Source organism: Vidua chalybeata, chromosome 19 (assembly GCF_026979565.1).
Source record: "Vidua chalybeata isolate OUT-0048 chromosome 19, bVidCha1 merged haplotype, whole genome shotgun sequence".
Lineage (NCBI taxonomy): Eukaryota > Metazoa > Chordata > Aves > Passeriformes > Viduidae > Vidua > Vidua chalybeata.
The window spans coordinates 5,673,363-5,698,424 of record NC_071548.1 but is presented as its reverse complement, the minus strand read 5'-3'; the positions used below and the strand labels follow the sequence as shown (position 1 = coordinate 5,698,424).

Genomic DNA, 25,062 nt, shown 5'->3' with positions numbered 1-25,062 from the left:
GCTGTTCTTTGCCATGGTACTGCTGGGACCAAAGGGGAGAAATAGATCCTCTCCCCAGGGACAGCACAGGAGTTAAAATGAGAAAGCAGAAGACACCAATTCAGCAGAAGGAGCAGTCATTTCACACTACATGTGCAGCTGCAAGCCATGTGCCAGCCCAGGGACAGGGGCATGTGCCCAAGGGACACACCTGGAGCCACTGAACTCATGGCTGAGCGATGCTGAGCATGGATAGGCATCTGCTGCCTAAGAGCTCCAGTTGGATCACCATCCCCAATTAATGATCTACACTGATGTCATTGCTCTACAGGGCCAAAGCCTTTCTAGGGAATGCTGTCCAGCTACTTTAGCAGGAAGGTGGCACTTACTGACACCAGACCAAGACAGATCCCACACAGAGCTCACTCTGCCTCGAGAACCTGCTTCAAGTCCAATGTGCCACACTCAGGCCTGGAATGCCTCCACAAAAAGCCCTATTCCAGCAGTGATGCACACAGATGGAAAATGGTGATGAGCCCAGACATACAGGCAGATGGACAAACAGGAGGGGTGGCTCCATCATGAGGACTTAACATGGTTCACAACTTTTATAGCACAAATTTCACTCATTTAAGAGTGATTAGTCTTGGAAGGAAGCATGCAAAACCTGGCTCAGAATGGGGCATCGGTACCTGGAGCTCAATGGAAAGAGATGGCAAGATCAGCACAAGAAAGAAATCTGTGAGTGCAAAACCAGACGGGGTGGCACACCTCTTGGGAGAGTGTTTTTACTGGGATCCAGAATGCCTCAGAGAAGCCTCCTGTCAGCAAGTCCAAAGGGGAGACTGGACAAGCTGCCGAAGACAAGATAAAACCCATGAGTACAAGAACACCCGGCTCACTCACCTGCTAGCAAAGTACAATCAAGACACAAAGAATATACCTCATGTTAACTGTCACTTTTAAATCCTCCTTTAGCAGAAATACCAGTATTTTCCAGTCTTAATGTTTTCTGAGGTGCTAATACTTCTTGCCTTGTCTCTTCTTGGCAAGCATCATCTGTAGCAGTAACAGATGATCTAGCAATAGTCTCACATCACAGTGTGTCAGAAAAGAGGCAGCCTGGTATTTGTAATCACTGAATCACTTCAGAAAGAAGAATCTCCACTCCATCTGTGTAAATATGGTTATTTATTTTTTTAAAAGCAAGTCTCTTTCTACATACAAAGGGCTTCACTCCCACTTCAGAGCATGTTACTGCTTCAGATCCTCAAATAAAGACACCATTTTGCTCACCATTGAATCTAGCAGCCTGTAAACCTGCAGAAATTCAGAGAAGATAGCTGAAGTGAAAACACATGAGGAAATCTTGAGGCTGAGATTGACAGAGATGGTTTCTGACATTTTCATATGGACACACACATAACCACACAGAAGTGGCAGCCTGCTGCTGACTGAGCTCTAGTAATAACTTCCCTGGCTATGAAGTGTGTTTAACATTATCTGCAGTACAATTAATTCAGCTGATCCCTCCAGAGTCTGCAAGCAACACTAAAGACATCCCAGACAGAAGTCCCGCATGTGGCTATGTGATGGCTGAATTTCTGCTAACAGATTCCAGGCTGAAAGAAATTCATTTGGATTTCACACTTACCTTGCTGCAGCACAAGGGACATATGTCTGCCAGTTGTCTGAGTTTAACAAAATGCTTGCCTCGCCCCCTGAGCCTCAGTGTGCCTTACAAGAGAAGAACAAAACCAAGACAACGATACAAGCTTTGGTCAGACTTACTTCAATGTAGAGCTTTTCCTGGTATGTTTCAAGTGAAATAAAGTCCACCTGCTCCTGAACAGGTTCTGCCCCATCTGTAGTTGCAGCTGCCTCTTTCACCTTCTGCTTGTCATCTCTTCCTTTCATGGACTCTGCTCCCCCTTTCACATCCTGCACAGAAGTAGAAGATACTTGCTTCTCATCTTTTGCTTTCAGCTTTATGCTGCCTGAATGATCCTAATCAAGAAAAGACCAAGGAAAAAAGGGACATAGGTCAGGACACTGGTCAGACTGCTTCAAGATGCATCTCCCAGCAGCAGCACCTCTTTCACTGGGTTGGAAATCAGCTCAAACTCAGGATACACAACCTCAGGATGATCACACCATCCCCAGCACTCAGGCACTAGGCATCCCAACACCTACCGCTTTCTCTTTTCCTGATGTCCCTCTACTTTTTTTGCCTTCTTTATCCTTTTTCTCTTCTTTCTTAGTAGCTATTTTGTCTTCCTTTCCTCCTTTTTTTGCTCCTCCTTGCTTTACTTCCTCTACAAAAGAAAGGATTTCAATTAACCAAAAGCATCCACACATCCAGAAAGTCCATCCCACTGCACTAGCACAGTGGGAATGTGTTACTTTTGCAGTATATTCTCCTCTTTTTATTAATCTGAGATGTACTGCACTGAAAAACAATAGACTTGAAGACTTCTTTGTTTAAATAAGGAATGAAGAGGTCTCATTGAAGCAGTATTTGCTGGGTCAGTCTGCGTGAAAACCATGGCTAGCCCTAGCTGAATTAAAAGGCTTTTTTTGTGGAGGTGTTTTTTTACTGATGCCAAACCACAGATCCCAATTACTATTGTTAATGTCACACAATCTGCCAGTTTTTTTCCTGATGCTTCTTCCTCAGGGAGAGGAGACATGTTGAAATTGACATTTCAGTTCAAATTCATCATGTTTTTTTGTATTTCCAACAGCCCACAGAAAGCAGTTGCTGTGCTAAAACCACCATTTACCTGTTTCCTCTGGAACAGCTTCTACATAGGCGTCCTTCTTAATCAAACCAAGCACGGATCTGAGCCTCAGAGAGTGACTCACCAAGTCATCAATTGCTGCACACCACAGCTGAAAGCTGAGAAACTGGTCAAGATCAGAAGGGAGACAGTGCAGCAACTGCCACCTTGTTTGACCCTGTGCCCAGAAGTGAAAGCACCTTATAGCTGACAGCTGTCCTGTGCAACTAAACCAACAAAACAGCAGCCACTGTCTAAATATCTATGCAGGGGGATGCTAAATTGCTTTCCTCATATTAGAGCCCTCCAAGGTCTCAATGGTTTGCAAATCAACAGGCTCCCAATAACCCATAAATATTGCTGTGAAACTAGGTCTGCTCCTCAACATGACACATGTTGGTAAATCAACCTGCTCTGTGTTTACCAGGAGGAACCTGCATCTTTCTAATTTAGAAGCAACTCATAGCTGTTGATATGTTTACAGTCTGAAAGCCTGAGCAAAGAACAGAGAGACTGTATGAGGGAGGAGAGAGTTATCTGAGTAAAAGGGTACAGAAAATACCCAAAGGTTTCATAAATACAGTCTGGAATAATCTTGCCAGAAATAATCTTGTACAGTCTCCAAAATTACATTCTTTTAATAGTCTAAACTTATCTCCAGAAAAAAAAAAAAAAAAAAAAAAAAAAAAAAAAAAAAAAAAAAAAAAAAAAAAAAAAAAAATTTGGGTCCTAGACAGCTGCTACAATTAAGCTATAAAAAACCAGAGTGTAAAGATGATTTCTAGACCTCATACAATTATGTGCACTCTGAAGACAACACTTGCAAGAGAGCTTGCTGGGGCTGTTGATCATACAATATTTCCACAAGATTTTCCTTGAAAGGTAACCCACCAGAGTGGATACAGAAGGTCTGACTGAGTTGGCCTCTGTTCAACACACAGCTCCAGAGCTGCCTTATTGAGTTGGGTCAGTGCTTCTTCCCGCTGCTCTTCCCCAGAGATTGACATTATAGCCTGTGAGAGAAAATTCACAGGGGCTGTGGAACACTTCTCAGTCTTTATTCTCAGTCCCTGAGCTCAGTGGAACAGCCCACAGCTCTCTTCCTGGACACTAGTCTGAAACCAGGCTGCACTGGGCACTTATACACCCAGATGGGGCTTCCTACACACCTAGGATATGGCCAAGGTACCCAAGATCTGCAGAACAAACCCAGATTCCCTCATCAGACCGATATTAAGCCCCTTTGAAACTTCAGGTGTTCTGGGAAACAGAGATTCTATCAAGCTAGAAGGCTCCCTAGGAAAGCTTAGTTATAAAATCAACAGAGAGATTTCCAAGAGAGCACTACAGAAAAATCATTGACAGCATCCAAAGCACTCTTGCTTTAATCTAAGGAGGTCTGTACATTATCCACAGCCTGTCATGAGTGCTCCCTTAGTTCTCTGATGAATAGGAAGGACTCTCCAAGGAGAAGAGCCCTTGGAGGAGACACAGGAGGCTGTAAACCCAGCCTGCCTCCACATTCAGTCCTGGGATGACAGAAAGCTAATGGGGGAAGAGCATAAAATATCTATTATATTGTGTGCTTCTCTTTTCTTCTTCAAACAACAGCCCACAAAATCTCTCTTGGGAATCTACAAGATCACTGAGGGTGTGGTCAGCAGAGCGAACACACATCGTAAATCTCGCGGACTCCCAGCATATTGGCAGCAGCCCTTTAGGTGGGCTCCCACTGGGGCAGTGTGAGCCTACTCTTTGTAGGGGAATTAACACACCATCAGCTTGTGGGAACAGAGGTGACCACCTGTTTGAAGTCCTCGAGGGAAAGGTTCCATCCTGAAGGACCTGCTTCTTCCTCCTCAGTGCTCCTTTCCCTTGGAGCCTCCTCTAATGTGTACTTCCCACATGGGAGCTCAGTGGTGCTGCTCCAGGCAGAGGGAGTCTCCAAGGTGCTGTCCTGATATTCCATGTCCTCTGCAGTGCTCCTCTGGGCCAAGGGCACTTCCTCCTCCAAGACTGAAGGCACAGTCAGGTGCTGTCTCCATAGTTTATGCAGCTGTTTTACCACTTGATGCTGATAATGCAACTGTAACAATGGGGGAAAAGGTAAACATGAGCTGCACCTTCCCTCTTCAAACCCAGCTGTTAAAGCCTCCATGACAGACTCTGCCAGCTTCAGAATACCAGGGAGGCAGCAGGCCCATGGATCTGCCCTCCCCACTTATTTCAGTTGTGCAGTCCATACAATAGCAAACATCACCTTGGGATTTTTCCTGTGGAACAGCTCTTCCTCTGTGACACAGGCATCCACAGGAGATGGGGTACGCTCAGGTGTCCGAATTTGGTCAAGAAGTTCATTCAGGCTGTCTTTCACTATAGAAGCACCTTCTCGAGCAGCCAGCTCACTCTGAGGCACCACAACAAGAACAACATGTGTGAGTCCCCATTCCATATGCAAACACACAAACTCAGTCCCACCTGTAAAGACACTATTCATATACAGAGTTACAAAGACACAAACAACTGCAAACCCCGCTGAGCAGAGCAATACTTCCAAGGCTTTTCAAATAAACTCTACAAATCCTGCCCCCAAACTATACTTTTCAAGGCATAGTGTAATTTTCAATTTATACCTTAACTGCTATCATAGTGTGCAGCAGTTCACTACTTCCCACTAAGTAACTAATGAAATTAATTACCAACAGAAATTTCATTCTTTAAAGGACCGGTGTGAACACTTTAGGAGACACAGTCATGCCTTTAGTAACAACATTACAATAGACTGCAGAGTTCCTCATGTCATTTAGCAAACCTGCTCAAGTATGTGCAGACATTCTGTAAATCTCACTCTCAGCAGTAATTGCACAACAATAAAAATACCATGTTGTCCACTCCCACCCTTATCCTCTATTTGTATATAAAGTTCAAAGCTCAGTTACCCAGCTACATGCTTGGTTACCTCCAATTTCTCTCTGAAGTCAGCAAATTTATCCTCATACACAGCAATTCCCCAAAGGGTCACCTGAAGCAGAGCTCCTCCTAATAACAGAGGATGTGTCCTAAATTCCCAGGGCTCACAGAAAATGCCTGCTCTTTCTGACTTGAAAATAAAAGAAAACCTTCGAGTTTCTCCAGGCAAAATTACACCTGAAATAAGAGAGAAAATGCATTGGTATGCAAGAAACCACCTGGTTAGCCTGACCCTTTTTCAACACCACTCCAAGCGTCCGTATCTTTCTAGGAGACTCTTTCCCCATAGTTTAGCTGGCTGTCACACTTCATCCAGCTATCATTCTCCTTCCAGATTTACTCTCAGTCCCTGTGTTCCTGAACTGGCATTATTCCCATTGCACTCTCCTTCTACAGCAAGCTCAGTTTTCTCTCCAGAAGATTATGTCCCGTTTGCCACCAGAAAATTATTCACTTCTCAATATTCCACCCATTTACACTCAGAGCAGAAGCAACCTCCTTTCCTTTAAGTTCCAGGAGAGGGATCTGCCTTGCACAGCTCTCTTGGGGTGAGTCAGCTCTGACACCTTGGGTGGCTTCCTCAAGAGAAATTACCCAGCAGTGCTCTGCCATTAATCAGACTCCACATCCCAGGTAACTCCCAAATTCCTGCTCTATGCTTGAGGTACAAAGGTCTTGGAGACTGGCAGGTCTCATACCTGGTCTGGTATCAAAGTAAAAACAGGGCACTCTCCTCCCCTTGACTTCTCTGGAGGGGATCTGCTGAGGAAGCCTCATCCAGTTGTACCAAATGGCAGCTCTGCCATCATTGACCACTGTCAGGAAGCTTTCAGCCTTCTCACTAGCCAGAGTCTCAAAGGTGAGCCGGGCAGCAATACCAATTTCCTTCTACAAGGAAGAGGAAAAAGATAACAATTTCTATTCTATCTGGTAGGATTTATCCTGCATGAAGTCATAGCTCAAATAAGGGGCTGAGCCTTGGTAGGAGAACTTGTAAGGCAGATCCAAAGAAGTGGCCATTATCCAGAGAAAGCCTGGGAATCTGAACCGCACACCACAACCAGAGCCCTTCTGTTCCTAGTTCTCTCTGGAGCAAACATAGGGATACTCTATTATGTTCAGAATAAATCCCACATTCTGTGGCCTTGGAGTGACACTTATTGTATAACTGTGACTTGGGAGCTCAAATAGGCTTACCTTGACTAAACAATTAAAATCTCACAATTACCCTGCAAGCAGTGATGCCCTTGATCCAACGAGCAGGCTGGCCACAGAAAACTAAAGATGGAACCTTTTCAGCTTCTGGAACCTCAATGAAGGAGTCACCTAAGGGGTCACTGCTAAAGAAAACAAAAGCCAGCATTTTCATGGAGTGAAATTCACTTCCAGAGAGGGAGAACCAGGGGTGATTTACAAGACCCTGTAAGAAATAATCCCATTTTATATTTTCTCACACAGTAATCTCTTTAGGGACAGAGCCCTGCAGATGTGGTGAACCCATCTAGCTACATGCCACTGGCAAGGAGGACAGGACAGCCAGAATATTAAAGAATGAGACCTGTCTGAAGTACATGAGTGAAAAAGGACAAGAGGCCCTCAGGCTGTGCCTGTTACAGATGGACAGGACAGGGAAAACAGGAAAGTAATGACGGAAGGCTAGAAAAAGACAATCAAATGGAGGTAATTGAGAGTAGAATCACCCGGCCTGATCTAAGCTCTGAAGCCACACAGAGTGAAGACTGAAGGAAGAGCCTCAACAAAACTTTTCTCTGATTCTTGCTCCTTAGATACAAGGCCCCAAGGCATAAAGGCTCCTAGATCTGGCGATTATAATGTAAGAATATGCCTTTTATTGTGTCCCAGTGGAGACTTGTCTCCATTCTGGATAAGAACCGCTAAGGATATCCTCACAGACTGGTAGTGCACACCCAAAATTCTTTATTTTGCCACAAAGTATGCCACGAAGTAGAACTTACAGGGTTTCAATCTCTTCAGAAATGGTGGTATGTAGAAAAGCCTCAGCTGACACAGATGTGAAAGGCTGCCCTTTCCCAATCACCTCCAGTCCTTCCAGATCCTGGACATACACAGAAATTACAAACTCACAGTTGCAATTTAACATAGAAAGGACATTAAAATACCAGACAAATGCACTAACTCAGCCAAGTAAAGTGAAGTTGTGATTTCTTGCTCCTACAATGGTTTTCAGAGGCATCCGAAAAATGCTCAAGGGACACAGGAAAGAACCAATTCTGAGATTCCCAAGAATCCTAGATGATTGCATCCCCCACTAGCAATGATGCACAGAGAAAGTGTCCTTCACATGTTTCTCATCCTCAGAGACAGGTTTCAAAGACAAAAAAAGTGAGGTTTGTTCTGTTTGTAGGAGGAGGGGCCATCTGCCTTCAGGAGATTATTTCAGAGTGTGTCTTCCACATGGGTAAAGATCTCTTCCTTCTGCCCCACAGCACTAAATCAAAGTCCTGCACCAGTACTTGGCAGATTTTTCTTTGCCTAGGTCCTGGAAGCTGCATGCTGCTAGTTTGGCATCCTATTCTGAGGCCCCTAGACCACTCCATGCAATATTTCAGGAGGTCAGACAACTCTTTCATAGGTGTGGCCCTTTGGAAATGTGGGAACTTCCACGAAAAGCACTGTGGGACCAAGTTTTAGTTTCCTAATGCTTTTTTCAGATCCAACTCCTGGCAATTTTATTACTCCACGGCACCTGACAAGAGACACAAAGAATGTCCTTGTTCCTCTGGTCTTACCGGCTTATAGAAGCCCAGCTCCTCTAGAAGAGATTTTAGCTCCTGCTGTCGATGTTTCAGGAAAAGACTCTTATCCCAGTTTAGGTGGCAAGGAATCTTCTTTGGAGGTTTCAGACCTGTGGAAATACCCATACAAGAGCTCACTCTCTACACACTCACATGCCTAATCAAACTTAATTCTCTGCCAAACTTTGGCCTTGTAGTGTTTTAAAGAGGAGGCTCAACAGGGAAGGAGCTGCTTTGGTTATCCCATTTCTTTGGAATAACCTCTCTGCAGTGTTCCCTTACCTGTTTCCCTCTGGACAGTTCGGGGTTTCCCCACATGAGTGAGTGGTTCTGGGTGCCCACGTTCTGTCCGGGTCAGGGTCAGAGTCAGCCCAGTGAGTTCATCCCCAATTTGCTCAGGAAGGCTCCAGAACTCGCTTCCCACTCGGTATCCCTAGGGTGGGAAACAAGGCTCCCACTGATTGTTGTGGATAGTTATGCAGCTACCTGCTATTTTCAGAGGCACTTGAAGCTAAAAAGAAGAGGTCTAACCCTGACTATATGAGCATTTTAAAAGTCTATGAATTATCCATTTCTGCAGAGCAAGCCAAAATTTATATCAGGCTGCTGTCAAAGACAAAAGAACTTTCTTCTATCTAGCCCATGAAGGTTGAATGATATTAAAATAAAGCCTCAAACAAATGCAAATTCTTTGATAGTGCTATAAATGTGAAAAATTAATTTTAACACAATACTCCCATAACCCTCCTGCCTTGCCTATGCCCTTTTCTCCATGGCAATCACTAAAATCCAAACCTGAAGCTATCAGATCTTTCTGCTTCTGGAACAGCAATTGTGACATGTTCCCATGCCACTTCCCACAACAGTCTTTGGTGAGAATCAAGAAATGCCACTTGCTCATCACCACTTTCTCCTGACTGGAATGGATAACACAACTCAGTTTTTATTTTTCATGTCCCTGAAAGCTCTGCTCAGACACCAAACTGAGGGATTCAGAGTGGCTTTGATAAACATCTCCTGACAGCACTTCAGAGACTTACTTAGAGCAGTGTCTGTGCTGTGTCGCAAGAGCAGCACAATCAGGACACACAGGAAGTGGGGCTCTCACCTTTCCAGGAAATAGGGCAGGGAGACTCCGGTCAATGAGGTCACGTTCTTCCTGGATTTGCCTGTACTTGTCTGACATGTTCATCAGCAATTCATTCTCTGGCTTGTGAAGAATTTCTATAAATAAAAAACATCACATCATTGGTGCTGCACTTCTGGGCACACCCTTTGCCACTGTTATTGTTCACCTGTAACCCACTTAAACTGTTCCCTACCAAATCCACTGCCCTCTCTCCAGCTAGAGCCACCAGCTCACCTTTCCACCACATCCAGAGCTAACAGCATGAGCAGTGAGGGAGCTCTGAGAACATGGAATTAGACTGCAATGGCAATAGGATTAACCTTGGTTGCCAATGACTGCTGCGATTTGGGGTGGGGACATCAAACTTCTCCTCCTGCTCACAGAATTCCACAGAATTCTCCTTAGACCTCCTTAGCTTTTCTCACCTCCTAGATGTTTCTCCTGCTTTTTCCTCATTGCCATATGATGGCTCCAGTTCTGGAAAGCTTTGTGCTCTGCTAGGTGGGCCTGATGTGCCTTTTCTTTCTTCTCTCCTCCATGTTCCTCTTCTAAAGCTGCTGCAGTATCATGTGGATGAGGAACCTTAATAGCATCTGCTAGCTGATGAGGAATGAAACACTAAATGAACCTGTCCATGCATACCAAAACAGGAACGGGAGAGGGGAGGAGAGAATAATTCTTCAGATTGACAGCACTGTTACATTAGCAATCTGAGAGGAAGGAAACCAGGGCAGTAGAGACACACTAAGATACGATGGAAGTATTTATCTAAGTAATGACACTCCAGCAATGGCATTGCTGCAACACCAGCTCTTCCCTGAAACCATCAGCAGGGCACATATGGAAGAGGAAGCCTGTGTAATTGTTCCCTCCATGACCTGGTCCTAGACTATAACAGGACTACAAACCTGCACACAGGACTATAAACCTGCTGGTGCAGTTTCTCCAAAGGCAAACCCTCCCCGAGAGTGTGATGAGGCTGTGAAAACCACACCTCAGGCTTGCCCTGTTCCTGATAGGTGCTGGAAAGCATCGAAAGGTACTGCAGGCACCACACTCTACCTCTGGAAAAGTGTTATGCAGCACCATTTTCCTAAATCTACAGAGCAACCTGAGTGTTTCTTCTGGCCAAGGCTTCCATCCTTAACTCCTGGAGACTTCCCAAAATGTGATGAGGGAGGATCTCTTCACAGCCATCATCAAACCGTCTTGATCCTACAACACACATATAAAAATACCCAACCCCAGAGCCAGGTCACTAAAGTTTGGCTTAGCAAAACCAAAACCCAGAGGTAAGATGTGAAGTTGAATCCTACCAGGAAAAGTCAGTGGTCCCCTAGGTGCCTTACGGGGAACAGGATGTGCCACGAGATGTGCCACCTCCTTGGGTCGGTGTTTTCGGACAAGGTAATTCTTCTGAACTAGAATTCTCCCAGCATCATAGGCAAGGCGTGGAGCATGAAGCTTCAGGAAATAAACAGTCACAGTGCAATTAAGTACACACTGACTTACCTCTATTCCATCTAATCTTTTTAGGATATGCACAGTAGTCAGATCAGTACACTTCCTGTAAGGGTCCTGCGAGTCCTGGACAGGGACTTCTCACATGGACATGTAATGACAGGACAAGGAAGGAATGGATTTCAAAGTAGAAGAGTAGGTTTAGATTACATATTAGGAAAAATTCTTCCCTGTGAAGGTAGTGAGGGCCTGGCACAGGGTGCCCAGAGAAGCTGTGGCTGCCCTATCCCTGGAAGTGTCCAAGGCCAGGCTGGATTGAGGGATTGGAACAACCTGGAATAGTGGAAGGTGTCTCTGCCCATGGCAGGGGGGGGTGGAAATAGACGAGTTTTAAGGTTCTTTCCAAGCCAAATCTTCTGTGATTCTTCCTCTACAAGACACCTTACATAGCTATGCAGATACCAGCTTAGTTACTGTCTCACTCCTCTGGATCTTGGTTTATAACAGGGGCACAAAATGAAGAGTTTTAAATCACTTTCCAGAAGAGATTTCTGCTGCTGTGTCACTCAAATGCTTCCACTCACACACTGTGATCTGAGCTTTGGAAGGAAAGTCATGAGAGCTACAAAACAACTTACAGGTTTTATTAGATCAGAAAGTTGAAGATGTAATTTTGAAGAGGCAGATGACTTATGCTTCCATTTGAAAGGACTGTATAGGCACTTATAATCCTTTACTTTTAGCAACTGAATCTGATGAGCTGACATTTTATCATTATAAAAAACCTGACAGATAAAATGGCATAAAAACTCACCTGCAGGAGTGAGTTTTGGCTTAAGTAAATGGGCAGCACCCTCTGTTAAACACCCAAAAGGAGAGTGTCAGTTAAGGCAGCTGTTTCTAGCAGTAAAAATACTCATACATACTTTCTCCAGGTCTTCCACCTTAATTTCAAGTGCCTGGATGTCCTCTCCTTGCAGAACATATGGAACAGGCTCAGGCTCTTCTACAATTGTTGAACAGGGTCGTTCAAAAGTCTTTTCCTTCCTGCCTAAAAAACAGATGAAGAGACTTCTTCAGTCTCTCAAGGAAGCACCATATTCCTCTCAGGCTGGTTAATGATTTCCAGCTGAACTATGTTTTGGGCTCTTTAAAGTTGCAACGAACAATTAAATTCAGCATCTCTTGTAATTAAAAAAATGAACCTCTGAGAAGCTGCAAAGACCAAAGTGGGTCAAGTAGGAGTGAATTGTCTCACACTTTATTCAGATGAAAGACAACAGTAAGATAAATGCAAATAAATACAGATCCTTGCAGGTGGAACAACACATTCCTGGGAAGTTTCCAGCTCCAGCTGCAAGTACAAGCACACAGATTCCCTCCACTGACCCAGCACGACTCGGATAACAAAGCACTGGATTTCAGAAGCTGCTCAGTGGCAGAACAGTTCTGAAATACCAAACCCAGGCAGAGCCGGCTGCGGAGCAGCTCCTCCGTCACCTGCGGGCCAGGCCAACTCAAGAAATCCGACCAGGGGCTGTTCCCCCTTAACCTGCGGGCCCCTCCCGCTGGGACCTGCTCCTTTAAAAAAAAAAAAATCCACAATAATGACAGGAGGTCACTGCCTGGGGAAGGGGCTGGTTCCGGCCGCTTCCACCGCGGCCCCGCCGAGGCTGCAGGCCCGGCCCGGCCGCCTGCTGCCGAGCCGTGCCCTGCTTCCGGCCGTACCAGGAGGAGTCCGGTTCCGAGACCGACTGCCCCGCCGCGACGCCATGTCCCAGCCACCGGCAGCGCGTCCGGCCCCGTCGCAGGTCGCGACAGGCCGCGACAGGCCGCGACAGGGCGCGCGGCCGTGCAGCGGCCTCCGGGCACTGCCCCCTGCTGGAGCTTCCCGGTACCGCTCCCCCGGGCGGGGCGGCCATGCGCATGCGCCGCGCTGCTGTGACACGGCCGGGGACAAGGGGACAGCGGGACATTGAGGCTATTGGGAGGACTGGAGCTTCGGGACACCGGGAACACGGAACACTGGGCGACTAGGAACACCAGGGCGCCGGGACACCGGACTGTAGAACACCCGGAAGACCGGGACACAGGGGCTTACCGTGCAGTAACCCCTCCCCCCGGCTAGCGCCCCTGCCCAAACACCCCTGAGCCAGCACACTGCTCTTGTGGTTTATTATCCATTATTTATTATCCATTACGGCCGCTTATAGCCCTCGCGCCCCGGCCACCGGCTCGTTCCTCTGCCGGAGTCCCCCTCAGTGGGCGCTGGGCAGCGCCCAGCACCCGCTGCAGCTGCCAGAGCAGGTCGGGCAGCAGTGAGTCCAGCACGGCCAGGCCGGCCCAGGTGCATCACAGGCCACTGGGAAAGAGGTGGTGGTGAGACCCGGTGGCCCAGGAAGACCCCCGACCCTGCCCACAGCTCCCTGGGGCTCACCCACTGTCCAGGACAAGCCATCCCTCCTGCTGCAGTGCTGGAGCCTCCCCTGGCTCCCCGAACACAGCCTGCAGGCTGAGCTGGCGGGAGAAGTGCCCCCAGCGCTGTGTGCCCAGGGCAAGAGAAGGATGTTAGTGATGGGGCATCAGCATCCCAGTACCCAAAGGGGCTGCAGGAGAACTGAAGAGGGGCTTTGGAGAAGGGAATGGAGTGACAGGAAAAGGAATGGATGGAAAGGGCAGATTTGGATTAGATATTGGGAAGAAATTTTCCTGTGAGGGAGGTGAGGCCCTGATGCAGGTTGCCCCAAGAAGCTGTGAATGCCACATCCCTGGAAATGTTCAAGGCGAGGTTTGACAGGGCTCAGAGCAACCTGGTCTAGTGGAAGGTGTCCCTGCCCACGGCAGGAGGTGGAACGAGATGGGCTTTAAGGTGCCATGCAATCCAAACCATTCCATGATTAGCATCGGGTCGATGTGGGGTGTCCCCATAGGTGGCTCCTCACCTCGTGTGTGATGCCTTCATCCGTGCGCAGTCCTAGGGTGAGCAGCTCCTCCAGCCTGTGGGGACACGGAGAGCTGTGAAGAAGCACAGACAGGGACAGGGCATGGGGAGGGACCCCAGTACTCACTGCTCCAGCAGGCTCAGCACCAACCGACTCCTGGTGCCATGTCCCTGGCTCTGCACCTCCCACATGCAGGCAACAGGCTCCAGGGTCTGGACACGGGCTTCTCAGCTGCAGCCGCCCTCACCCCGCAGCACGAAGCGCCCATGTGCCCCTGCAGCCGCCAGGCAGGGGGACAACAGAGTTCACGGGGCACATGGCCACACACTCCCCACCCCCAATGGCCCTCCATCACCCCCCTTACCTGGCCCCACGCCGATGTACTGGTCAGCCTGCCAGTATGAGAGGTTGTGGGTGCTGAGGGCGCCCTGGGGGAGAGCCCTGGGGTGAGGGGAGGGGCTGAGCCTGCTGGGGGACCAGCATGACATTGGGGGACACAGCATGGGGGACATCCCACCTTCCGTGCAAAATTGGAGACCTCATAATGGCGGAAGCCAGTGGCAACCAGTACATTCCGGGCAGTCTGGTACATGTCAGCCAGCAGATCCTGGGGGGGTGCGGGCAGCACTCCACCCCTGACCTGTGCTGCCAGTGCCGTGCCCTGCTCCAGCGTCAGCTGGTACAGGGAGATGTGGTCGTCACAGAGCCTCAGGGTCTCCTCCAGCCGCTGGGCCCAGGCATCCCGGCTCTGTCCCGGCAGCCCAAACAGGACGTCGATGGAGGTTCGCCCAGGAAAGAGCCCCTGCGCTGCTTCCACAGCCTTCCGTGCCTCTGCCGCTGTGTGCTCCCAGCCCAGCATCCTCAGCTCAACGTCATCCAGCGACTGCGGAGAGAGCACGGTGACAATGGGGTCACGGGGGGGCTGCAGGGGTGTGGCGGGGAGAGCCCCTCTCACCTGGACGCCGATGGAGAGGCGATTGACCCCAGCTGCCCTGAAGCTGGCAAGGGGAGATGCGCTGGTGGAGCTGGGGTTGGCCTCCAGCGTCACCTCAGCACCAGCCGGAAGGTGGGCAGCCCCCGCCACAGCCTCCAACACTGCCGCAACAGTGCTGGGGCTGGCCAGGCTGGGGGTGCCCCCACCGAAGAAGACGGAGGTGACACTGTAGAGCAGAGGATGGGAAACTGCAGGTGGGCACGGAAGGGCCCAGCACTCCCCATGAGCCCACCCTGTACACCCACCTGTGCACCTGGCTGAGGCGGAGCAGGGTCTGTGCCTCTCGCACCAGGCAGGCGCGCACGGCCGCCTCGTCCACCGCCGGCACCACGTACGTGTTGAAGTTGCAGTAGGAGCAGCGCTTGCGACAGTAGGGCCACTGCGGGCATGCGGCGTGTGGGGGGCAGCCATGCCTACACCCCTAGCCACTCCATTTTGAGGGGAAACACCCCCAGCCCAGTGCATGGACCTTGGTGTCCCCCACCTGCTCCACAAGGCAAACGACCCACAGGTGTGACTCTTCATGTGCACGGCTCGAAGACACCTCAGTTCAGGCTAGCCCCATGACACGTACACGGCTGGGCTCTCCTCGACGTGTATAAGCCCCGGGACCCTCGACGTGTATAAGCCCCGGGGTCCCACATGCACCCACGTGTGTGCGAGCCCCAAGGAGCCACATTCACCCTCCACCTGTGCCAGCCCCGTGCCCCTCAAGGCGTACAAGCCCCAGGACCCACGTGTGTCCCCACGTGTGCAAACCCGTGACTCCCCACGCACCCCCGCACATACACAGCCCCGGGGTCCCCCCCGGGTCTCCGCTCACGTGCACGTAGAGCGCGGCTGTGGCGGGAGCGGTTGTTTCTGGGACCGGTCCCGGTTCTCGTCCCGGGCCGCCCCCGCCGGGCACCGCCCCTGCGACAGCCGCCAGCTTCCGCGGCCAGCCCCGCGCCGCCGCCATGGGACCCTCGGGCCGCGGCACCGCCCGCCCCGGGCGGGCACCGAGTGGGGCCGCCCCCGGCGTGCGCGGAGCCGGGGCGCAGGGGCCGGAGGCGGGATCGAAGGCAAAGTCTTTTCGCTCTCGACGGGGCTCTGCAGGGGATGCTCGCTGTGAATGACGGGGTTGCTGCGGTCAGTGTCCTCCCCCGGAGCTGGGAATGCAGGAGTCACTGTCTTCTCCTGGTGCTGCGGATGCCGGGGCCAGTGTCCTCCCCAGACGCACGGTCCGAACGAGGTTTGGGACCTGCCCCCGCATCCTTCCCTGGCTGCTCCTCGGGGCCGGGAAGGGTTTTCCGGAGTTTCAGCGGAGGAAGGTGGCCTGTCCCCACTCAGGGTTGTGCAAACCCGCAGCTGACGAACCCCGACGTCAGTAGTTGTCTCTATTAATAGTCACGAGGAACTCTGAAATGCCCATGACAAAGGCTGGGACTGCAGATTCCCGTTCCCAGGCCAGAAACGCGTAGTTCGGTGTAAACCACCCCTGTTGTAACCTTCCCTCTCCGGGGAGTTTCCGAGCAAGCAGCGAGGACTATAAGAGTGGGACTCAGGCACGGGCAGGGCAGAAGCCATAGAGCGAGCCTGGAGCATTGCACACACCGAGACTGCACTGGCAGCTAAAAGCGCCAGCTTTTCCTCTTCCGTGAGTATTTACAGCCGGGGATGCATTATCTCAGGGGTTGGGAAGGGGCAGGGGGCACCGCGGGAGGTGTCCTGGCTGGTGAGGGCTGGACATGCTCTGGGGAAGGCATGGGATGATAGGGAAGGCTTCCTTGGTACCAGGCTCTGCCAGAGCTCACACACCATGGATGGTGCTGCTCCATTCCCAGAACAGGAGCAGAAATGGGGTGGCAGGGACTGTTGCCCCTCTGCTGGCTGTGACCAGGACCCACTGGTTTTCTTAGCAGTGTGTCTGTCCTCACTAGCCAGGGCTGGTGTCACTGTCATTTCTTATCCACTGCCCCCCAGCTACAGTGAGTACATGAGGCACCTGTAGGCAGAACAGGGGTTGTGCCAAGGCTGGAGGTACTGATCAGGGAGGGGAGGAGAAGCTCCACTCACTGCAGGCCTGTCCTGCACCTGGGTTAGTGATGTGGGAAACAAAAGAAGATAAACGGCCCTTCCCTAGACATCAGTCACAGATGCCCTCTGTGTCCCCAAGGTCCCTGGCAACAGTTGCTGTCATGCAGGTAACAGTTCTTCCCTCGGGAAGGAAGGTGACAGAGGTAATGAGGGAAGGGAGGAGACGTGAGCGAAATGTGGAAGGATCAGTGCTGAAACCAGCCCCACAAGCAGTGTGGGAACAGGAGAGGAACTTGCTGGAAGTACAGTGTACAGAAGGAGTCTGATACAAACCATCCGTGTTTTTTCTTTCAGAGTGCAGATGTGGACAGGGGACTTGGCCCTGCTGTCTGCTTCCATGGGTAGAGCCCACAGCCCAGCTGTGAGATGAAGGATTGAGACCTCACTGACGCTTCTTCTTTCTCCCTGTTGCATTGCCCTCTACCCACCAGAGGAAGCCAAGCATGGAGGGGGCCCAGCCTTAGCTCTGCTCGGAAAGGAAGCAGGAGGGAGACAGCAGGAGGTCAGCGAGAGTTGGCGGCAACCTTATCTACTTTCCAGCTGGGATGGGACACTTCTGCTGGCAAAGAGGAGCTCTGCCATCCCTCTTCTCACAGGAGTGTTTCATGGTTGGGAGGTACCAAATAACTCCCGTAAAATGCTGTCCCAGGTACGCTCTGCTTCACGCTGCCTATGGGACAGGAATTTTGGTATTTCTGCAACAACCTTACTGTCTGTCTTGTCCAAAACAACAAAATAAACAAAGCTGTGTCTAGCTTGGAGAAGGGTTTTTTTTTTTTTTTTTTTTTTTGGGGAAACACCTGGGGGAGATGTGGGAACAGAGTGAGGTTTTCCAGCCAGTTTTAGAGAGCCCCACTGCAAAGTCTCATTCTCTGAAACCCCTGGCCCTCATTTCAGGGGTTCAGTTGCTCTTAAATGACCCAGGAGTCTCACAACATCCAAGGATGGGATGGGAAGCCAGGCCAGGGCATTTGGGCTTAAGAGTGTCAGTAAAATACCTACCAGCATATGTTCAACTCTGTAAAACTCTGTTTTATTGACTAAAAGTGCCATCAGCCCGATGTCAGGGAGGGAAAGTCTCCATTGCATAGCCCAAGGCACAGGTGAAAACCAGTCTCAGAGCTGACTGAAATGGGGTTGATTTCTCCTGGTTTTTGGTCTACCTTCCCCATCTCAGAGCTGCAAGTGCTTCTCTATTTGCTCCCTCAACTTGTATTTCTGAATCTGGAATAGAGGGCAGAGAGCAGGGAGAGAGACTCAGAGAGAGCTGGGACAGAATGCCAGGGTTCCTGTCCTGCCCCAGCCCCTCTTACCTTGCCAGAGACAGTGAGTGGGTACTGGCTCACAAACACAACATAACGTGGGATCTTGAAATGCGAGATCTGAGAAGAGAAAAACTGGGGCTACACAATCTGAATGAACAGCCTGGCACTGCCAGGGCTGGGTCCCCCAGTGCTCTAAATCCATGGGATTTCATCCACCAGTCCCCAGCAGCCACTGGGTGTACTGATCTGGAAGGAAACAGGACTGGGAACCCACCTTCCCTTTGCAGAAAGCTTTAATCTCTTCCTTGGTGCAGTCCTGCCCAGCCCGCAGTCGGATGCAGGCACAGATCTCTTCTCCCATCCTCGAATCCTTCACACCAACTACCTGGTCAGGACAGATGGACAGTGTGACCCTTGGGGGTGTTCGTGGCCTCCCACAGGGTCTGTGTGCTGGCCCATGGTGTGTTCCCTGACCCCATACCACAGGGTGCTGGAGCATTGTGGATGCAACATGGACCTGTCATCATCCCTCTGATTCCAAAAAAATGGGGCAAGAGGTTTCACAAACAACAAGGAGACTTGGTAGGCTGCCATGAGTGCTTCAGGATCTCCAGATGGAATGGCAGAGGAGGGATGAGGTTGAATTAAAGGATTATAATCACAGATCTTAGTGGGTCACTACCTGTGACACCAGGAAATGGGCTTCGCAAGCCTGAGCTCTCTCCAAAGTTTGCTCCCATTATTCCACAAGAATCCTACTGTCATTCCCTGCCTTGAACCACTATCTCCAACTGCTAGAGACACGTTGATCCTTTTGAGTCCAGAGCAGTGACATAAAGCCCTAGAAACCACATAAACAGGGCTGGTTTGCAACCCATCTGCACTGGGACTGCTCCAAAGAGAGCTGCTCGCCTGGCACCGGCAGAACTCTGGCTAAATAAGCAGTTTATTTATAGGGAAACTTGTCTGGCACAAAACCTGGAGGAGAACAATCCCAGCAAATAGGGAACAGCTGCTCAGTCCTGGAAATCTTTGCTGTCTTGCAAAGGAGTGAAACAAAGTCTCACTCCTCATCTCCAGGGCTTGTTGGAAGAGTCTTCCTGGATGTCAGAGTTGAGCAATTATCAGTAAAAACTGTCCTTCCAGACTGCTTTCTGAGTAAGAAGTTCAGAGGGAGTTATGAAAGTGGACAGGCAGTTTAAAACTGAAGAATGACAAGCACTTTGGAGATATGCAGCTGGAACACAAGGAGATTGCCACAATCCATATGCCTCGTGCCACTTCCATCGCATGAGCCTGTCCCTCCTCCTTGCTTACCAATATTACATGGAATTTGATGCTGAAAACAGGAAAAGACAACTAGGTTCCAAGCAGCAATCCCAGAAGCTTTATGTACAGGATTCCCAAAAACAGATTCTCACCCACCCCACCTCCTCCCGCTCACCTGGACCTCCTCAACCTTGGGATGGGTGTGGAGGAACTGCTCAAGTTCTGTTGGATAGATGTTCTCTCCTCCCCGAATAATCATGTCCTTGCAACGCCCTATAATTTTGCAGTAGCCATGCTCATTAAGGATCCCGAGGTCCCTGCAATGACAGCACCCTTCTAGTCCTGTCCCAGCTGGGTGGAAGAATGGCTGATGCTCCCACCCAGCCAAGGTGGTATCAGAGGATAATGGCTGTGATGCCACCTGAGCACATGGAAGAGATCAAAGAGCTCCTGTTACAGAAACTGGCAGCGTCCACACAAGCACCAGGATTTAGAGGGGAGGCAATGCCTGGCCCTGCCTTGTACCCCCACAATCCCTCCATGCACAAGTGGTCAGTGACAATCCCCCTGTCCAGGGACACTCAGCACAAAGGTCTCTGCTAAAAGCAGTTCTGAAGTGTCACAGACAGATCAAAGGGATAAACTGGGACAGTTTTCTCTACTTGGAAATCCTAGCCAAGCACCCATGCACACCCATGTCTCCTCATCCAGTGCCACCCTGTGGGACCACCTGGGAGAAGCTCTCAGACTCACCCTGTTTTGTACCACCTCTCAGCAGTGATCACTTCACTTGTCTTGGCAGGGTCATTCCAGTAGGCCAGCATGACACAGTAGCCACGGATCTGAAGCTCCCCAGGAGTGTTCAGAGGCACAGATTGCCCTGTTTCTGGATCCTCAATTTTTGCCTGGAAGAGAAGAAGGGCTTAGTTGGACATCAGCACCAGACAGGGAGGATGGAGTGAGGTCTGCTGCTGGCAGAGCACCTGGAACACATGGGAAAGGTCATGGTCACCTCTGTGTGGGGAAAGATGTATCCCACTGTCTCAGTTTTCTGGTCAATGCTGTCATTGGGGAACCCCATGAAGGTGACAGGGCTGTTTTCTGTGGTCCCATAGGCAACCTGCAAACACAGGAGAGGAAATGTGTCTCAACGGGAAAGGGGACCACACAGCTTCAGACACAGGAAAGACAAAGCTGGTCATGACTGCAGGGGTGGGGTCTGAGGAGGATGTTTTCCCAAGCCACTCAGGCGACAGGAAGTCCTGCCCTGCTGGCTCTGGATGGGGCCCTCCAGACACTTCTGCCAGAGAGTCTTGGAGAAACAGGAGCTAAAGCATCACTGCACCTGCCTGATATGGCCTTCTTCATTCCCTCACAGTGCTCCTGACCCCATCACCCACAACACTTGGGGTGTCATGTAATTTTGACACCCTAACTGCTATTCTTGGAGGACTCCAGGGCTCGCCATCCTCTTTTTCAACCCTTGCTTCTCCAAGAACCCTTCCTTCTCCTGTCCTGTACCATCTCTGCCAGACACTGACTTTGCCTTGGTGCCCTTGCAGCCAAGGTACTGAGTTCCCCTTGCATTTCTAACAACTCGGGGAACATAGGACATCACTTTGGAAAAACCCTGGAGCCAGCACTCCTCCTCTGTGGGAGACAGTGTGTCCTCCAGCATGGCTGCTTGCTGCAGATCCTTTTGCAAACATCAGCCCCTGTAATCCTTGTAAGGACATCACGAGGCTGCTCAACACTTGGCACAGCTGTCCTTAAAGACCCAAAGCCTCACAGCAGTACAAAAGCTTCTTGCTGCTAAACCTCCTGCACAGCTAATCCCGATGGCAGGCTCTGAGCCACCTCAGCTGAAGGTCACTTCTCCTCAGAAGAAAATTCCAGTGCTTTATGCCCAGTTCAGTGGCCAGGCTGAGGCGGCTGGAGCCACAAAAGAGGTGCCCTGGGCAGCTCTGAGCTGCACCAACAGCACCATCGCTGGGATTGCTACTACATCTCTAGGTCTTGGGAGCTGTGTTTCAGCAGTGGGAGCTGCTGGAGCACTGCTCTGGTGTTTCTGACCCACTCAGAGTAATGTCATCCCAGTAATGTCAACTGTGGCTGCTTTGCTGGGAGAGCATGGCTGTGAAAGGGCTGATGTGGGAAGTATTTCCTCATTTCTCCTGCAGTTCTCCAGACTGACACGTGAGCAGCTCTGACCCTCAAATTGCCCTGGCACCCAGATCTGGTCAGTTCCTTCAGAGTAAATGCCCAGGTGCGCCTACATGGTCATGACTTGGGCATGGTGCTCACCCAACTCCAGGCACTGTGCCCCAAATTAACGTGGAGCTTGGCAAAGGACTATGATGAAGCATGTGAACAAGGATGAAGATAATGTGAATGAGCTGAACACAACACTGGTATAGGGTACAACAGTGTGTAATAACACCAGAGCACTTGGCACTTTCCACTGCTTGGAGCTGCTGGAGGAACTCATGTTGGGCACAGTCTGTCACAATGGCTGATGCTCTTGTTGACTGCACCAGGGTCAGCATGAATCCAAGCTGGAGCCTGCTTTTATCCAGGAATCTGGAGAAGAACTTCTTCAGGATGCGGCAGGGACCATCTGGTGCAAACTGCTCTGCTTGGAGCCTGGCAGCCCCCAGGGAGCAACTGTGAATAGGCTTCTGCTCCCAGACACAAGGACAACTTCCCAGCTGGGTGCAAACCCACAGCATCTCATGCTCAGACTGGATTTCTCTCCCACCCACTAATACGAGTCCTGTGGCTGGATCAAATGACTGACCAGACCCAAATCCAAGACCTTAAACACTTATTAAAAATCCCAGTGCCTTTGTTTTTTTGTTTTATTCTGTTGGATGAATTGCAGTGTGGGTCCCAGGATCCCAGCCAAGCCCTGAGTCAATCCTTGCTGCCTCTCCAGGTCACTCCAGCAGTTTAATTGGATGCAGGAGCAGGCAGCTCCCTGGCAGGATGATGCTGTGAGTGCTGTGGCTCACCAGGCTCCTCCAGATGCCTAGCACTGTGTCCTTTACCCCAAACACCAGCTATTGATGCCTTGGCCTGTGGCTTGTCCCCATAAACACCCTCGTACCCTCAGAAATGGGCTTCCCAATTGGTTCAGAGGGCAACACAGGTCTGAACCTCCAGCCCCTCATCTGCTTCCTAACTACTGCCTTCCCCTGCCTGCACCAGCACATCACTCTGTAGCTGGTTACCAGGATGTTGCTCCAGATTTTTCCAAGATGTCTTAGGATGGTTATCCACAGCTGTATTCCTGGGATGGAGGCAGGGGATGAAGCAAACGCTTGTGACAGCACAGCTGTCTTCCCAACCCTTTTCTGACACATGGACCATCTCACAAGTCCATTGTCAGCAGCAGACAAAACAACACTTCCACGAAACTCCACACACCAATTTAAACTTGGAAATATTCCTAGCCTTCATGACTCAAGGGGACACTTAACATCATTCAGCCTTGTCATCTGATGTAACTCAGTCCAGAAAACCTCACCCAATAATTTCAGCATCAGCTCCATAATTTCCAGTGGAGCTGTATGTAGTGTCAAAGCAGAGCTTTCCAGAGGCAAAGATTCCAGCTTGGACCCTTGGCTTCAAGAGGAGCTACAAGAATACAAAATGTAATTGACCACAAAGCCTTTTTTTACTGTAGGACCACAAGTGACCCCCCAACACCCAGATCGGTCCTGCTCTCAGTAATGACAAAGACAGCTCCAAAACAAACTGCTGCCTAACTTGCTCCTACCAACAAGAGATTCATTCTTTGTGAATCCCAAGCCTCGGTATAAACCAGGAATGAAAAGAACATCTTAGCAGAACTGTGTTTTTTAAAGCACATTTCCCAAACATTTCCTGCTAGTGCTGTTCAAATACTGGTCCAAATACTGTGGAACAGGCAAATAGCCTGAAGAGAGAAGCGTCTAAAAATTAAAAATAAAGTAAAAACAATCAGACTCCAGTCTCTTTAGTAAACATTTGGAAGGCAGGCTGATGTGGTGGGGACTGTGGGGACTCTGAAGACCCTGGGTTTTTCCCAACTGTGGTGCTTATTTACTGCATAACTTGGAAGAAGCCACATCAGCCCTCTGCTCCTTGGTTTTCCCTGGCATTCAACAGCAATAAAAACACCCAGTGTCCTCCACATTCAACTGCTGCTGAATGGCTGTAATGAAGAGGCTGGGGTTTTAACTGCCAGTAGCCCAAGTGGGTTATACTGGGTGGGACTGGAGCAGAAGGTCAGGGCTGCAGAAAAGCATGAGTTCCTTGGAGGACACCCTACCCTGGACCTGAGCACTTCTCAGGGAGGATCTTCATACTCCTCATCACCACCCTCTGGTTGTGCCATGCTAGAGGATGATGATGGCAGGGCTTGAATTGCCAAACTAAAGCCTACAGAAATGGAGCTTTGCTGGAGACAATACTGGCCTCGGAAAAGAAGCAGCAAATTGACCGTGAAAAAATAGGGATTTTCAGACTTCAAAGAGGGCATACATGAACAACAGAAAGCAGACTGGCAACCCAAGAGATGTGTTCGGGGACCTCTAAGAGGCCCTTTGAATGCCTCTCAGAGTAACATGCTGGATGGATCTAATTATACCTAAACCCGTGCTGACTGCGTCTGTTTTGGATATCTCCACCTGAGTCAACCCCATCCCTTCCCATCACTGCCAGCTCCAAATCATTCTAACTGAGCAAGAACCTTCCCTCACTCACTGCCACTTCCCCTGCTCACTGCTAAGATCACTCTAAACTTTTCTGTCCCCTGGGGACATGCATCTCCTTGCTTTAGAGATATCCCACTATCCCAAATTGTACTGGAATATTCCTGAACCTTCAGGTCAACTTTGCTGCTGCAAAAAAACAACTTCTGATCGCATCCAGCCTGTATCACACTGAGATCTCATTTCCTTCCCCAGCAACAGTACCATCTTTGTGTCAAAAACATCAGGACACAAACAGGTCTTGCAGGACAAATCTCCAAGGGTGGCCACCCTGTTGACATCTCTCTCCACCAAGAGAGCTGCCAAACAGTCCCAGTTTGGATGGGGCTTAAAAGAGATCCCAGAAATATTAGGTGCCCAAAGCACCTTCTTTGTGCTGTGGCACGCAATGGCTTTGCCTCAGGAGGAGACCGAAAGGACAACCCAGTGTGCCCAGGCTGAGACTGCACTGGGAATGAATCTCCTGTTATTGCCCAGTTAGGAAAAGCTGCTCCTCATGGTCTTGAGTTAAAGCTGCCTCTCTTCTCTCCAGGCCAAGCAGAAGCCTTGAGGCTTGGAAGTGTTTCCCCCTTCCTGCCAGCAGTGCAGAAGTGCTGCCTAGTGGCAACCAGCAAAGACATGGGCAGTTACTGGTTTATCCACAGTGCGATAAAAGGTCTTTACTGT

The 25,062-nt window shown here is 50.0% G+C and overlaps 3 protein-coding genes across 11 annotated transcripts in view; all 3 read right to left on the bottom strand.

Annotated features, from left to right (window-relative positions):
* Positions 1-1,151: 1,151 nt before the first annotated feature.
* Positions 1,152-12,982, bottom strand: MYCBPAP (MYCBP associated protein). 7 transcript variants are annotated; one of them, XM_053960041.1, is made up of 21 exons: positions 12,825-12,982; positions 12,041-12,147; positions 11,911-11,952; positions 10,952-11,099; positions 10,747-10,850; positions 10,061-10,235; positions 9,615-9,730; positions 8,789-8,939; positions 8,501-8,616; positions 7,706-7,806; positions 6,958-7,069; positions 6,428-6,617; positions 5,719-5,906; positions 5,020-5,166; positions 4,564-4,845; positions 3,651-3,772; positions 2,763-2,878; positions 2,173-2,294; positions 1,819-1,986; positions 1,634-1,716; positions 1,152-1,299 (listed from the first exon to the last, which is right to left on the bottom strand). In XM_053960041.1, exons 1-20 carry the CDS (start codon positions 12,868-12,870, stop codon positions 1,708-1,710), a joined length of 2,562 nt encoding a protein of 853 aa, XP_053816016.1. In that variant the 5' UTR covers positions 12,871-12,982; the 3' UTR covers positions 1,152-1,299; positions 1,634-1,707. The 7 variants fall into 7 exon arrangements, with proteins under 7 accessions (XP_053816016.1, XP_053816011.1, XP_053816013.1 ...); XM_053960036.1 differs by lacking the exon at positions 1,634-1,716 and having other exon boundaries at positions 1,771-1,986; XM_053960038.1 differs by lacking the exon at positions 1,634-1,716 and having other exon boundaries at positions 1,771-1,986; positions 3,663-3,772.
* Positions 12,983-13,227: 245 nt separating this feature from the next.
* Positions 13,228-16,973, bottom strand: RSAD1 (radical S-adenosyl methionine domain containing 1). The gene is made up of 8 exons (XM_053960710.1): positions 16,949-16,973; positions 15,856-16,408; positions 14,994-15,411; positions 14,403-14,921; positions 14,165-14,312; positions 14,039-14,093; positions 13,534-13,637; positions 13,228-13,458 (listed from the first exon to the last, which is right to left on the bottom strand). Exons 1-5 carry the CDS (start codon positions 16,971-16,973, stop codon positions 14,178-14,180), a joined length of 1,650 nt encoding a protein of 549 aa, XP_053816685.1. The 3' UTR covers positions 13,228-13,458; positions 13,534-13,637; positions 14,039-14,093; positions 14,165-14,177.
* Positions 16,974-18,119: 1,146 nt separating this feature from the next.
* The window catches only part of ACSF2 (acyl-CoA synthetase family member 2), a 36,536-nt gene continuing 29,593 nt past the window's right edge, over positions 18,120-25,062 (bottom strand). For 2 of the 3 annotated variants that reach the window (XM_053960192.1, XM_053960194.1), the window contains 6 exons: positions 20,655-20,762; positions 20,396-20,547; positions 19,818-19,959; positions 18,648-18,758; positions 18,422-18,490; positions 18,120-18,332 (listed from right to left, as the gene is read on the bottom strand). In XM_053960192.1, the coding sequence (XP_053816167.1) occupies positions 18,282-18,332; positions 18,422-18,490; positions 18,648-18,758; positions 19,818-19,959; positions 20,396-20,547; positions 20,655-20,762 (633 nt within the window). In that variant the 3' untranslated portion in view covers positions 18,120-18,281. Of the gene's footprint in view, positions 18,333-18,421; positions 18,491-18,647; positions 18,759-19,301; positions 19,713-19,817; positions 19,960-20,395; positions 20,548-20,654; positions 20,763-25,062 lie in introns of those variants that run through there. The other variant, XM_053960193.1, reaches the window with a different exon arrangement.

Coding starts and splice junctions, on each gene's coding strand:
- RSAD1 (XM_053960710.1), bottom strand. CDS start 16,973: ATGACAGTGACACCAGCCCTGGCTA. Junction 15,412..15,855: donor CAGCCGCGCTCTACGTGCAC/GTGAGCGGAGAC, acceptor GCATGCCCGCAG/TGGCCCTACTGTCGCAAGCG. Junction 14,313..14,402: donor GTACATCGGCGTGGGGCCAG/GTAAGGGGGGTG, acceptor TGGCGGCTGCAG/GGGCACATGGGCGCTTCGTG.
- MYCBPAP (XM_053960036.1), bottom strand. CDS start 12,870: ATGGCGTCGCGGCGGGGCAGTCGGTCTCGGAACCGGACTCCTCCTG. Junction 12,148..12,824: donor TCGGAACCGGACTCCTCCTG/GTACGGCCGGAA, acceptor TCTGTTTTTTAG/GCAGGAAGGAAAAGACTTTT. Junction 7,070..7,705: donor TCTGAAGAGATTGAAACCCT/GTAAGTTCTACT, acceptor TGTTTTCTTTAG/CAGTGACCCCTTAGGTGACT.